Source organism: Sorex fumeus, unplaced genomic scaffold (genome assembly GCF_029834395.1).
Source record: "Sorex fumeus unplaced genomic scaffold, SorFum_2.1 ptg000043l, whole genome shotgun sequence".
In the NCBI taxonomy this organism is placed as follows: domain Eukaryota; kingdom Metazoa; phylum Chordata; class Mammalia; order Eulipotyphla; family Soricidae; genus Sorex; species Sorex fumeus.
The window spans coordinates 33182901-33197730 of NW_026606100.1; the positions used below are offsets into that span (position 1 = coordinate 33182901).

Here is a 14830-nt window from a genome sequence, read left to right on the forward strand (position 1 = left end):
AATGAAGCCTTGCCACATCTCTTCTCCATGGGCTGGAAACGACAGGACAGTATGTGTGTGGGGGGAGGGGGGGGCACTTGCCTTGCACGCGGCCAGCCAGGGTTGGATCCCTGGCATCCCATATGGTCCCCTGAGCACCGGCAGGAGTGATTCTTGAGTGCAGAGTCAGGAGAAAGCCCTGAGCATCATTGGATGTGACCCTTAAACAAACAACCCCCCACCACACACACACACACACACACACACACACACACACTAAAACCTAGCATCTCTCCTTCAAACCAGAAGGCTGCTGATGCTGAGACTGTGAGAATGGCCGCCCTGGACACTGGTGGCTGAGAATGACTGGCCTGGACACTGGCGCCCTGAGTGCCTCCCCTGGACACTGATGTCGTAAACAGCCGCCCTGGACCCTGGACAGTGCCCTGACGGCTTCCCTGGTCCCTGCGCTCACGTGGGGCCTGCCGGCCCTCAGCTGCTAGTCCCTGTCTACAGGCGCAGGTGCTGTGGCCTTTTTCTGGCTGGCCATGACCGAGTGGAGCGAGAAGGCCTGGCAGGCCTCACAGGAATCTCGAGCCGGGAGGCGGTGCTCAGGGGCTGCTGCTTCTCAGAGTGCCACACCGTCAGGGGGTGTCAGGGACACCTGCTCTACACGCCGAAGCCGGGTCTCTGTCCCCGCCACCACAGGCTCCCCGAGCACTGCGGGAACAACTGAGCACCACAGGAGCAGCCCCTGAGCACCGCCAGGCATGGGAAGGGAAAAGGAAATTTCTGTGGGGCCTGAGGCATGGCTTGTACCCGTGCATGTGAGGACTCGGTTCCATCCGGCGCCTCAGCAGCAAGAACAGAATTCCTGCCGGCTAACTTCCCTGACCTAGAAAACATAACTATCTGGGCTAAGAAGTAGTTTCTTTGGCAATAAGCAACCGACAAGGAACACGGTCAGTGACAAGAATTCAGAGTGGGGGCTGGAGCGATAGCACAGCGGGTAGGGCGTTTGTTTGCCTTGCAGGCGGCCGACCCAGGTTCCATCCACAGCATCTCATATGATCCTTCCCGAGCACTGCCAGGAGTAATTCCTGAGTGAAGAGCCAGGAATAACCCCCGAGCATCGCCGGGTGTGACCCAAAAAGCAAAAAAAAACAAAAACAAAAACAAAAACAAAAAAACAAAAAACAAAAATGCAGAGTGCATGTTCTCAGCACTGAAGCAAGGCCAGAGCCCGGGCCCAAGGCTCACAGACTAAAAGATGCAAGCGGGGCCTTCTCCTCTGAGGCCAAAGGTCAGACCAGCTGATGCTGACCTTTTAGAACCTATCCATAAATCCAACAGTAACGCTGCGGCTCCAAGGGCTGGGCTGTGCCTGGCATACACGGGGTCCTGGGTTCAATCCCTGGCAAAGCACTGCTGGGTAGAGCTTAGAAAGCTTGTAGTGTACCTGGGGCACCTCCCCAAAACAAACAGGGCCAAAGAGATAGTACAGAGACAAGACATTTGCCTGTCACATCACACACCCTAGTTCAATCCCTGGCCTCCCATAGGGTCCCCCGAACACCGCCAAGGGTGATCTCTGAGCACAGAGCCAGGAGTAAGCCCTGAGCACGGCCAGATATGGTCCACCCCTTCCCCCCCCACACACACACACAAGAAAAAAACAAACTAAAAGCAAGACTTTCATACTCTCCCCTGGCCCCAACAACAATGACAGCTAATATTATTATGCATTTGCTATGCAGCAGGGCCTCTGCTAACCCAAGCCTCACAGCTGATGGAAATCCAAGCTATCATTCCCCTGCATCCCTATAGGGATGCCCATGAGAGCAAACTCGACTCCGTCCAGACTCACGGTCCAGCAGCACCTTCTCGGGAAGGATGCCCCCTAACTTCACTCCACCAACTCCAAACCCTGACACCAACGCTCACCACGTTCCCAAGTAAAAACACCAAGTAAGCAGGATTTCGAGATGAGCATCAGCCCCAAAGAACAAAATTGCAACACCCTTGAGTAACCTCACTTGTGGGCAGCACCACACAGCACCCTCCCTCCCCACCCCTCCTGGGTAACGGTCCACAGGCCTAAACGGGGTCACTGGTCACTGGCGCCCTCTTGTGGCGCAACTCAGAATTCCCAAGCCCCAGAGAAAAAAGGCGGGTTTTGAACCGAGCTCCAGGCACTGGGTTGTCCAGCGCACAGCAGAGCTCAGAGTGCTCCCAGGGCCAAAAGCACAGGCCCTTCCCACTTCCTGCTCTCCGGGGACACGGCACCTGCTGGGGCTCATGGAGTGAGCTGGTTCCAGGTGTCCCCTGGCGAGATGTGGGGTGGGGGTGGGGGGGATTGTTCTGTCCTCCAACAGCTGAGTCTGTCTAGTCTTTTGTTTCTGTGCCAGCACACCTGGCGGTGCTCAGGGCTTCCTCCTGGCTCTGAGCTCAGGGATCCTGGCGGTGCTCGGGGAACTCTCTGGGGTGCTGAGGATCGAACCCGGATTGGCTGTGTGTGAGGCAAATGCACGACTTGGTGGATTATGGCTCTGGCTGGGTCTTGGAGGTCGGAGTGGGGGGTGGGGGTCAATCAGCTGAAGGTTGAGGGGGCAGCGCTGCCTGGAGACCCCTGAATTGGCCAATGCCTTGAGCGAAATCTCACTGAGGCCCGCGGGCTCCCGGGCTCCCTGAGCACCGGCCGGCTAGTCTCGCTCAGGGGCAGGGGGCGATGGGGTCTCAGCACTGAAGCGGGGTCTGAGTCTGACCTAAAGTCTGACCTAAAGTCAGCGCCACGGCCAGACTCCCTCTGGGCAAACCTTCCCCAGGACCCCGTGCTGCCCAGTGTCCCCCTCTCCTGCTCTCGCCTTCTCCTTCCACCCACAGCCTGGGGCTGCCCCTCCCCTCACAGCTGGCTCTTCACTCCCTCTCCTGGAGGTCGGAGGGGACTGTGACAGAGGCGACAGCCCTTGCCTGGTAGGTGGCTGCGACTGTAATCAAGGTTCGAATCCCGGCGGTACACGATCCCCGACGCGCCGCCAGATGTGACCCCTGGGCACGTCTGCATGTGCCACATCTGCAGCCCGAATCAAAAGAAAAGTCCAGGGGCTGGAGCGACAGCACAGCGGGTAGGGCGTTTGCCTTGCACGCGGCCGACCCGGGTTCGATTCCCAGCATCCCATATGGTCCCTCGAGCACCGTCGGGAGTAATTCCTGAGTGCATGAGCCAGTAGTAACCTCTGTGCATCGCCGGGTGTGACCCAAAAAGCAAAAAAAAAAAAAAAAAAAAAAAAAGAAAAGTCCAAGGGCTGGAGAGACAGTAGAGCAGGCAGGCGCTTGCCTTGCACACGGCATCTATCCTCATCGTCTCCTGAGCCTGCCAGGAGTAATTCCGGAGCACAGAGCCCTGACGTGGCCCAAATGGTGTCACCCAAAAGCAAAAAGCGCACACACACACACACACACACACACACACACAGTCTAAACTGTTCAAATGGCCTGCAAGCCCCTGCCCCCCCCCCAGCTCTGGGCCATGGCCCCAAATAGGCCTGCACCCTCCAGGGCCTCCTGCCCGCACCCCTTGCTCCTCCCACATCCTCCGGCAGGGATGTGCGTGGCAGGTGTGGGGCCTTCAGGCCGTCGCTCCTCTTGCTCCTCTCGCTCCCCCGCCAGGCCCTGCGGCCAGCGAGCAGCCGCTGATCCGTGAGCTGAGCCGAAGCCTCTGGTCTCTGGTCTCCAAATAAGATGCGCTCAGGGAGGTCTCCTGTCTTTGCACCAGCTCTGTCTCTTGATGAGCACTGCTACAGGAGTCCCTCCACCCCACCCTCTTCTGAGCAGGAAGAACCCCTCCTGGTGCCAGAAAATGGCCTGCGAGGCGGCTGCAGCGCCCCTGGCAACTCCCTCCCCCTCCCTTCAACAAACCAGACCCTTCAGTCCATGGTGAAAAGGTCAAACAGAACAAACGAGAGCACTGGGCATGCGCAGGGATGTGTAGGAGAGAAACATGGGGATCTGAGGGGCAGCCAGACTGTGGGGCTCGGAGATGTCGCTCAGTGTGACAGCGCCTGCTTTGCACGCGTGAGGCCCTGGGTCCATCCCTGGCACCCCCCCCCCCCACACACACACAGACTCCCATGCCCCTGGGCAGGAAACTGAGGGCTTCAGGGGAGTATTCAGCTACTCGGAAGAACAGGGAACAGCATTCAAGCAGAGAGAACAACAGTGCAAAAGGGAGGGAACACTGAGGACTTGGGGGACAGGGGCGGGAGGAGGGGCAGTCCCAGGGTGGTCCTCAGGGTGGTGCCCAGAAGCCAGTGAGGACAAAGAACTCCCTCTAGCTCTGGAGGAGACACCCTGAAAGTACCCGGGGCGCTGGGGGGTCTCCTGCAGGGGTGAAAGGGCTCCCATCAGAGAAGGGCAAGTGGCAGAGCCAGGGGGCCGTGGGGACACCTTGGACTCTGGGCGGGTGGGGCAGATCCCCAAGGAGCAGGCGTGAGGGGCAATGTCCGTGGCCCATGGAGGCAGGCATGGACGCTGCCCTAGAACATTCTCCCAGCCTCCCACACACTCTTACCTTGGCTCTGCACCCAACAGAGATCCTCCCAGGAGGACTGAGTCTTGGGGAAATATATATATATCACTGAAGCACTGTAGCACTGTTCTCCTGTTGTTCATCAATTTGCTTGAGCGGGTACCAGTAACGTCTCAATTGTGAGACTTGTTACTGTTTTTGGCATATCAAATACACCACAGGGAGCTTGCCAGGCTCTGCTGTGTGGGTGGGATACTCTTGGTAGCTTGCTGGCTCTCCAAGAGGGGCAGAGAAATCGAACCTGGCCCTACCCGCTATGCTACTGCTCCAGCCCATATATGACCTGCGCTCCCAGGGAACAGCCCTCACTTTCTTACTGGGGCCTCTGGCCCTAGCAAGCTTCAAGCCCCAGCACGCAGGGTGGAGACCAAGATGTGGACTCACCTGGCTAGCAGGTAGCCAGCCTGGAGGCTGGGGTTCTCATCTGCACAGGGGGGATCTACTCCCCCACGAGCTGAGGGGCTCTGATTGGCAGGGGAGGAGACAGGAAGTTGGAAGCACATAATAAAGGCTCAAATAGCCCCAACTGGGCTGGAAAGGGTACCAAGAGCTGGAGCACGCAGAAGGCCTGGGTTCCGGCACCAGAGTCCTCCCAGAACCCCCAGGAGAGGCCCCCAAGCACCAGGAGTGGCCCTTGAGCCCCACAGGGTGTGGCCCCCAAAGAAGACAAATAAAAAAAATCCTGGAACAGCTGACTTCTCTTTATCTAATCTTTACTGTGACCAGGATGCGTGTGTTAGTCAGGGCTTTCCAGAGATATATCCAAACAGGGTGTGTGAAATGTGCAGAGAGAGAAAAGTATTTTAGGGAATTAGCTCGTGATTGTGGGGGCTTGGTGAGCCCCACGCTGATGGGTAGGCTGGTGAGAGGAGCAAGCTGGGGCGTGAGGACGCTGTGCCATCAACCGGGTGTGTGTGTGTGTGGGGGGGGGTAGGGGCGGTCTGTATTTCTCCACCCATTGCCCCAGGGCTGAAACCCACCTACAAGATGCCTGGCCATCCACACTCCCCAAAGCCCAGGGCTGCAAATACTCATCTCATCCGAGACACAACTTCAGGAAGGCCTGGATCGAGGCAAATCTGGGCACCATGACCCAGCGTGGAAAGCACGCGTTACAAGGCCTGGGAGAGCTCGGCGGGAAGGGAGCTTGCCTTGGACACAGCTGAGTGGGGTTCGATCCCCGACATCCCACTGGGCACCACAGGGAGTGATCCCGGAGGGCAGAGCCAGGAGTAAGCCCTGAGCACTGGCCGGGTGTGGTTCTAATAAACAAAACCCAAACCAATAAATGAAACAAGTGGGTGGGAATCCCCAGCTCCGATGAGCCTCTGGGCAGAGAGGGAGGAAGGCCTTCCAGGTCTCTGGGGAGAGAAGCTTCTAAACTGAGGCTGCAGAGCCTCACTTCAGCGGACACAGGAAGCTGTTATCACAAGCACACCAGTAATTTCATTGATGCCATTTCCCATCCCGTCCATTCAGGCCTGAGAATGGAAGGCAGAATAACAGGCAGGCGTGGGGGAAGGTTTCCCGGGGGGGTGGGGGTCCTGCTTGGCTTGGGAACCAGATCAGGAGCAGAGGGAGCCTGAGGGATTGTCCGCTACAACCTTTTCCTGCAGGGGGGGGACCTGAGCCCCAGAGCAGAGCAGGGACTAGGCCAACGTCCCAGGTTTGCAGCAAAGGATGGGAGGGGAGATGGACAGTGGGGAGGACGCCTGCCCTGCACGCAGCTGAGCCAGGTTCCATCCCAGCATCCCATCAGGGCCCCCAAGCACTGCCAGGAGGGATTCCCGAGGGCAAAGCTGGGACTAAGTTCTGAGCATCAGTGGGTGTGGCCCCCCCCACCCCCAAAACATACCAACAAACAAAAAAGGATAAACTGATAGAGTCACTAAGGCAGGACTGGATCCTGTTTTTGTTTTGGGGCCGCCCATGGGACTCCCCATGGAGCCAGATCCCAGCCCCAGGCATTAGGCTAAGGTTTTTCTGCATTCTACAGGTGACACAGATCCACGCAGCTGTGTTTGAGAGTCAAGGGGAAACGGAGGCAGAGAACCCACGACCAGTTCCTGGGATGGGGGCTGAGAAGCGGCTGGCCCAGCTTAGCTCCTCCTTCGGGGCTCCCCTCCTGCTCACCAACACGTGACCCTGCCCCATCCCGCCCCTACGCCCCTCCCCCCCCACAACCGAGGGGCCCAGGCAGACCCATCTCCACCTCCCAAAGACACAGCACAGGTCACTAACACAGCACCAGGGCTGGACTCTTCAATCTGCTACACTAACACCCTGGCAGGCTCAGATCCCCAAACACCTCTGCACCCCAACACAAAAACACACCCTCAGGGCAGGCACCAGGGTGCCCCAACTATGCATCCAAACAGCCCCTAGTGGGACGTCCACCCCCCTTGCCCCCCAAGCAAACACAAAAACTCAGACCTCCAGACAACATCCTCCTCCGCCCTAGAACTCTAGGGGGACCCACCTTTGACCTCTGGCCTCTAGACCAGCTCTTGGCACGTACCCAGAGGCATACACTTCCCAGATCCGTGAGAGCGAGAGGCCCCCAGATGGCTGCCCGCCCCCCCAATTCACCACCCCCAGAATTACAAGAAGCACACAGCACCCCCCCCCCCCCCCCCGCCGCCGCACTCCTCCAGGGCTACACCCCACCCACTCTCAGGCATGCGCTGCGCCCAGCCTTGGGTGACCCCGGCTGACAGCGCCCAGCTCCGCGCTGAGCCCTGCCTCTCCCAGTCTCCACCCCCTTTGCAAACTCCGGGGCGCCCGGCACCTGTGCGGGCGGGCGGGGCGGAGGATGGAGCCGCTGTGCTCCCATCCCGGTGCGCGGTCACCTCCAGAGCCCCCACCCCGCTGGCCAGGCGGGAGGGCGCAGAAACTGAGTCATTCCCATCGGACCCCTTCAGCTCCGGGGCTCAGCGCCCCAGAGGGGGACAAGCCCCCTGGTCCCTCCCGCCACCCGCCACTAGCATGCAGAGGGGGACCCTCTGCCCACCTGGGGCGGGGGTCTTTGCCCCCTTACCAGACGCCCCAGAACTCTCCGCGCGCTCAGTCCCGTTCCCACCGGGCCGCGGTGGGAGAAGGTGCAAAAGGGGGTCCCTGGCAGGCGAGGCGGGGGGGAGGGAGGGGGAAGGGGACAGGCAAGGACGATCACCCCGGAAAGGCCACGCGGGACGGAGGGCAAACGCCGGGCGCTCCCTTACCTGATTTCCTCCTGGAGCTGCCATAGTCCCTGAAAAAGAAGCAACAACACACAGACATGGTTAGGGCGGCGCGGAGGAGGCGCGGGGCTGCGGGGCTGCGGGGCTGCGGCGAGCGCCCACGGCCGGCTGCGGCGCCCAGTCCCGGCGCGGCTGCTCATGTGATCCCCGCGGCCGGCCCGCAGCCGCACCGCGCGCTCCGCACCGCGCGCACCGCACCGCACCGCGCGCTCCGCACCGCACCGCACCGCGCGCAGCGCCCGCCCGCGGGGGCCCCGCCGCCCCACTCCGCCGCTCCTCGGGCCTGGCCGCCCCGCCGCCCCGCCCCACCCCGCCCCGCCCGCCGCTGCCGGCCCGGAGGCTCCCCCCCTCCCACCCCACACACACCCTTTCGTTTTCCAGATCCTAGGCTAACCCGGGAAGGCCAGGCAGGTCCTCAGGCACTGGGTTCCTGTGGGAAACTGAGGCACCGCCAGCGGGTGGCTGGAGCCCAGGTCCTGCCTTGGCCCTTCGGGGTTCTGCATCCTACGGGAGTGCAGGTGGCACCCTCCCCGGGTCTCCCTTGGGCTGGCTGACTCTAGCAGCCTGGTAATTACAGATGTGCCACTCTGGGTCCCTCTGCGCCCTGAGAGCACAGGGGCTGGGTCCCTCCCACCGCGCCGGACTGTAGCCTACAGTTGCTATTGGTGGGTCAGGCTGGGAACCTGGGGCGGGGAGGTCAGTGGGGTAACTGAGGTCAGCAAGGCAGGAAATCTCCCACTAGCACAGGTTCCCGTAGGAGCCTGCAAGCCCCTGAGTTACCCGCGCCAGTGCCCCCAGCCCCCATGAGCCACAGTGCAGGATTTTTTTTAACTTCCTTTTTGATGTTGTTTTGGGAGGGGGAGCCACACCCAGTGATGCTCAGGCCGTATTCCTGGTCCTGCACTCCGCAATCGCCCCTGGTGGTCTTCAGCGAACCATATCAGGTGCCAGGGATGGCATCCGGGGTCGGGGGCCTGCATGGCAAGTGCCCTGCTCCCTGTACTATTGGCTGGGACCCGGCACCAACTCCTTCAGCCCGTTCTCCCGCCTTGGGCCTCTCCCATCCGTCTCAAGGGACCTTCCCAGGCTGCACTAGTGCTCAGGAAAGACCCCCCCCAACTCACCCCCTGGAAACTCCTGGAGAGAGAGGAGCACCACGAGCCCCCCTCTCCTGGGCACGGCTCACGCGCACACATACACATGTGCGCACATACACACACACAAACGTGCACCCATGCACACACGTACACAGACACGCACACATGCGGAGAATACTGAAATCAGGGTGCAGAAGGGTTGCAATGGCCTGTCTGCTCATGGATCTGGAAGCCCAGCGGTCTCTGGGGCTGCAGGTTCATGAGGGCGGGCCTGGAGATTCAGATTCTGAGCTGGGGGCTGGCCGGGCTGTGGGGGTGGACACCTGTCCAGCTCCCTGGTGATGCCCCTGGAGCCAGGATCAGGGGTGAGACCCCCGCCCCCGCCCCCACTGAGGCTCTTTAATTCTTCCTGATTTGGGCTGAGAACCAGCCAAGACGATGCGGGGGCCATTTCCGAAGCCCCCTCTCTGCTGGAGAAGCTGCTGCTTGGCGGGCATGGAGAGGGGTTGGGCGTGAGGAGTCCCCGAAGGAGCAGGGGGCCCAGCGAGTTCCCTTGGGTTCCTCCCAAGCTGGGCTGCCCAACTCCTGGGACACAGGAGGGTGCCCACGACATGCCTGGCTGTGCCTGGCTCCCCAGGGCGGGGTGCCATGTGGTCCCAAACTTGCCACTCCAAAGAGGGAATTCCTGCCTTTCTGCAGAGGGAGCCAGATGGGGTGGGCAAGGAGGGGCGCAAGGGCTGGGGGTCGCTCTCTGGGGGTCACAAGGAGTTGCTTCGGCTACCGTGCTGTGGACACAGGGGTACAGCCACCGAGACTCTGACCTGTCGACAGCCTTGGGAAGAGGGAGATGTAGGCGGGTCATTATGGGGGCAGCAGGTGGACAGGAGGGTCATCTGTTTGGGGGCACTTAGGGGGCAGGCAGGTCATCTGAGTCAGGGTGGTGCTAAGAGCCAGGCCTGGTCAGTGGGTCAGTCGCCTACAGGATCCTCTGGGAACTCTCACAAACTCAGAAGCAGGCGGCAGCTCTGGCCCGGCACCCACCGTCATCCCTTCAACTACAGCCCTGACTGGAGGCAGGACGGACCCCAGGGGCGCTAAAGCTCAACACCACTCACCATCACCCCCACAGCACCCCTAAGATACCTGATACTCGGTAAAAAAATATATGCATATGGGGGCATGGAAGTTTCCAGAACCCCTGGGCCTTCAGCAGTGCTGTCCCCAGCAGACGTGTCTGGTCAGGGGTCACAGAGCTCTGAGAAGCAGCTGGACACGGTCGGGGTTCATGGTGAGTGGGCGAGACTCGAACCCCATCCTCCCTGCAGCAGGGCGCCACACAAGCACTGGGGTGAGGGTCACAGAGCAGACACTGCGGGGGGGGGGGCGTCTGGGATGAGGGGGGCCAGCAGGCGGGCACCCCCGGGCACACGGCATCCAGCCCTCGGTCCCCCCCACAGGGAGCCTCCTGGGAGCTTCCGGCCCACAGGCACCTTCTCCTCCTGGCAGAGCCCTGGCGTATTTTGAGCTGCTGAGTATGTGGAGAAGCAGCTCAAGGGCCTGGCCGGGCCTCTCCCACCTCACATACCAGGCGTGGCAGGGAGGAGAACCGAGGGGGGGTCTGCATTGCCCCCGCGGCCCAGCAGCCAGCCCTGGCCTGGACCTACCCCCGCAACTCCCCAACACACACACACAAACACACCTACACACACAAATACACCACACACAACACACACAAACACACCACACACATATACGCACACAAACACGCCACACACAAACACACACACCACACACAAACACACCACACACACAGAAACATACCACACACAACACACAAACACACCACACACACAGAAACACACCACACACACATACACACAACATCTCTCTGCCCCTTCCGGCAGGAGGGCTCATATACACAAACCACACACACAAACACACAACATACACAAACATACCACACACACCACACACAACACACACACAAACACATTACACACACACCACACACACAAACACACCACACACAGACACAGACACAGACACACACACACACACACACACACACACACACACACTTTGCTTCTTTCCCTGAGCTGATGCTGGAAGCTCTTACCCACCCGCCAGGATTCCGCTGGCCAGAGCTCAAGGTCCAGGCAGCAGTGATGAGCTGCTGAATCACCATCTTCCTAGAGTCACAGGAAGTGTCTCCACCCCCTGTCCCCTCCCCACCCCACCCCAGCTGGTGCACTGGGAGCTGCTGCCACTGACCAGCCTCCGGTGGGTGCTGTGTGCAGCTCTGGCTCCTTCAGGACATTCAGCCTCTGGGCTCGGGTTTGGACCCCAGGCCAGGCCAGGAGGCGGGGAAGGGGTCACACCCGGTGATGCTCTGGGGTTACTCCTGACTCTGCCCTCAGGAGTCACTCCTGGCGGTGTGGACATAGCTGGGGCTCACGGTGAGTGGGTGAGACTCGAACCATGGAATGCCAGGTTGGGCACATACAAGGCGAGTGCCCGCCCCTCTATGCTATGTATGGCTCGGGGCCCCGCCCAGGAGACTGTGAAGGCTCAAACAGGAAGCCTACGACCTCCCCCGGTACCCCCACGACCCACAAGTCTGGCAGGGAGAAGGATGCACTGGCATCCCCACCCCAGTTTCTTTCGTTTTTAAAAACCAGGAGCCTCCCAAGCGATGCTCAGCAAGTCTGGGAGCCCCCACAGGGGTTACCGGCCAGCCAGGCGCTCCGCTCAGTGCCAGGGTCTCGCCCGTGGTACTGCTTGGGAACTGCCATGCAGGGTGCCCGGCACACCCCATCGGTGCCCAGGGGCCTCCAGGACACACCCTGTGGTGCTTGGGGGACCCTCGGGTGCAGGGATCAGACCACCCGAGAGTGCTCTGTGCTCCCTCCTGGCCCCAGTCCCGACCGCCCTGAAACAGGGAGTCCAGGCGGAAGCGACAGTACAGAGTGGAAGGAAGCTGCCATACACGGGGCCGGCCTGCACTGACCCCAGTCAGGAGTGACCCTAACTGCGGAGCCAGGCGTGAGCCCTGAGCACCACTAGGGGTGGCCCACAAACAGCAGGATCTCTGCCCCGCCAGGCAGGAGGGCTCATCCTCATCTCCCGCCGTGGCCCTCATCCTCTCCTCCACTCATCTGCTCTGGACTCAGACAGGCCCTAGCCTGATTCTCCACGACCCGCTTGCTAGCCGGCGCCTCGAATTCTCTCTCTGTAAAACAAGGCTGACAAATAACTGTGCCTACCCCTTAGGGCTGGGGGGGGGGGGGGGGCACAAACGGATGGTCCGTGCGTAACGCGGGCACAGAAAGAGCCACGTGGGCCCTTTTTCTTTCCCTCCTGTCTCCCAAACGCCTGTTACATCGCACACAGTGCAGAGCCCTCAGACCAAAGGCAGGGCAGCGAGGGGGCCTGTCAGCCTGCAACCCCCGTGCTGAGTCTGTGTGTGCGTGGGTGCGTGCGTGTGTGTGTGGGGGGGGGGGGGGTGTCCAGCCCGTTTCAGTGTGGGTCTCGCCCTCTCCCTCCCCAGGAGAGGTCTCCACCACACACCGAGCATCGTGTTTCGGGGGTGACATGGACCCCATGGGGGCAAACTTGCTCTGGAACTCTCACCTCTGAGGCGTGGCCTGCTAAGAGCCACAGAACACATTTGCAAAGTGGCCGGCATCTCCAACGGCTCCCCGGAGGCTCCTCGCCTTGCCTGGCCTTCTTCCCTTCCCCCCTCCCATCTCCCTTGCCGAGACATGTGGGCCCCCCACTCCCGACTGGAGATGGTGAAGAGGGAAGACGGGGTGGCAGGCGGTAGTGGGAAAGAAACAGGTCCCGCCCTGAGAGAATGTCCCCGCACATGGGTCCCTGCCCACCGCGGGGTCTCCAAAGCCCCCTCCCCCCCGTGGGTCTGTGACCTTCACTGCAGAGAAGATTCAGAGGTGATGGGCACCCATTTTATGGATGGGAACACTCAGGTCTGGAGGGCTGTGGTGGCTCGCCCAGGCTCGGGCTGCTAGACTGACAACATGGAGAACTTGCAGGGTGTGGGCTGTCCCCAGAGGCCTCACCTCTGCAGCGAGACCCCTCAAAGGAGCGACTCACAGGCAGGGTCTGGGACTGAAGAGGGTTCTTGGTGGCTGTGGGGGGCGCCCAGGACTGCAGGGCTGTGCCTGCGCCCCACCCCAAGCCTGCTGGCTTGCTTTAGGGAGCCCAGGACACGGACAGGAACTGCAAGTCTGTGGCAACTCGGCCCGGGACCTGGGGACACTCGTTGGGGTCTGCAGGTGACCATGAGAGTCAGGGTATGTTGTGAGTATGTGTGCGTGTGTGTGGGGGGGGGGGGGGTGAGGGGGGGAAATTCTTACCAACCAGTGAGCACTTTCTCAGTGCCTGGTGGGGGGCTGAGTGAACTCAGGAGACACACGTTTCTGGTGTGAGAATCTGGGGTGACCAGATTCCAAAGCAAAGGGAGAAACGCTCACCGTTCCTGCGGAGAGACACGGGAGCACTCCCACTCTGAGCACAGAGAAATAAGATCCCGGGAGGGTCACCCAAGGTAGCTCCCTGGAGGAGGAGGCCTGTGAGAGCTGGTTCCATGGAGAAGCAACAGCAGGGAAAGGAGCAGCCCCGTGGAGGAGGGCGGGAACACAGAGGGACGGGTCAGGGATGGGCCAGGGATGGGCCGGGGACGGCCAGCGTGGGGCTTTTATGCCCAGCTGTGAAGACAGAGCGTTCTGGATCAGAAGACCAGGTGGTCAGCTCGGGCAGGAGGTGAGGGGGACGTAGGGGGCGGAGCTGGGGGTGATCAGTGTGGGCTGGAGGCTCCGCAGATCCTGGCCAGGCGCTGCCCCAGGTCGGGAGTGGCTGTGACCGAACACAGCAGGGAGGGGACGAGCATTTCAAGGAGGAAGCCCCTCCCCCTCCCCAGCACACCCACAGCCCAGAGATGCTCTGTCTCAAGTCTGTCTGTCTGTCTGTCTGTCTGTCTGTCTGTGTCTGCTGCTTCCGGGCGGGGATGTGAATGTCTGACTGCCCCGTGCCGTGCCCGTGTGAGACAGACAGAAACTTCACAAGGGAGAGACAAAGCCCAGAGGCATCAGAAGCTGAGAGGTTGCGTTGGGGCAGGTGCAGGGATGGGGGGGGGGTCAGTGGGCAAGGGAGCACCAGGGAGGGAGCAGGGGGGAGGGGAGGGGAAGGGCCTGCCCCAGAGGGTGGGGGAGGGAAATTGGGGACATGGGAGGAGGGAAGGGGGGGGCACTGGTGAAGGGACGGCTGTGGGGACAGGGTGTTCCTGACCCTCCACCGTGAACGACCTTGCGACTCTGTAATCCAAGGTGATTCAAAATAAAAATATCATATACGTATAAAAATAAAGACACGCCAGTCTCAGGCCCTCCGTGTGCCCGTTCTCCAGAGCCTCCAGGCCTGGGTCTGAAACCCAAATAGCGTGGCTGCATGTTTGTGCCAGAACAGAGTAGGAGGGTTCGAGGAAGGGCTGGGTCAGCTGAGGCGGGTGTTGCTGCTGGGGCCGCCAGGGCCTGGGTCAGCTGAGGTCCAGGAGTGCTGCCCCCCCACCCCCCAGCTTGGCCCTCGCCTGGTCGGTTCTGGCCGGGAGCCCCTTTGCACGGAAGCTCCCAGGGGCAGTGGCCTGCAGGGAAGTAGAAAGCGGGTGCTGACGCCGCCCCCCCCGACCCCCTGTGCCCTGGCTCAGCTGTGGCTCTGAGGGCCGCTGTGTGCAACAAGAATCGCCCCTTCTCTGTGGACCCTCCTTCCCAGGGTGCGGAGAATGGGCCCCATTGTGGCCGCACAGTCCGGAGAGGCCGGAATTCCTGCCCCAGGCGAAAGTGCAGAGGGACGGGGGTCAGGGGCCCCCAGACTGACGGAGAGGCCAAAGCAAAGGCCGGCACAGGCCCCAGAAGCCT

General features: G+C 61.1%; 1 protein-coding gene across 3 annotated transcripts in view; it reads right to left on the reverse strand.

Annotated features, from left to right (window-relative positions):
* The window catches only part of SH3PXD2A (SH3 and PX domains 2A), a 194713-nt gene that overhangs the window by 51548 nt on the left and 128335 nt on the right, over positions 1 to 14830 (reverse strand). For 2 of the 3 annotated variants that reach the window (XM_056120486.1, XM_056120485.1), the window contains exon 6: positions 7786 to 7814. In XM_056120486.1, coding sequence (XP_055976461.1) covers positions 7786 to 7814 — 29 coding nt within the window. Of the gene's footprint in view, positions 1 to 7785; positions 7985 to 14830 lie in introns of those variants that run through there. The other variant, XM_056120487.1, reaches the window with a different exon arrangement.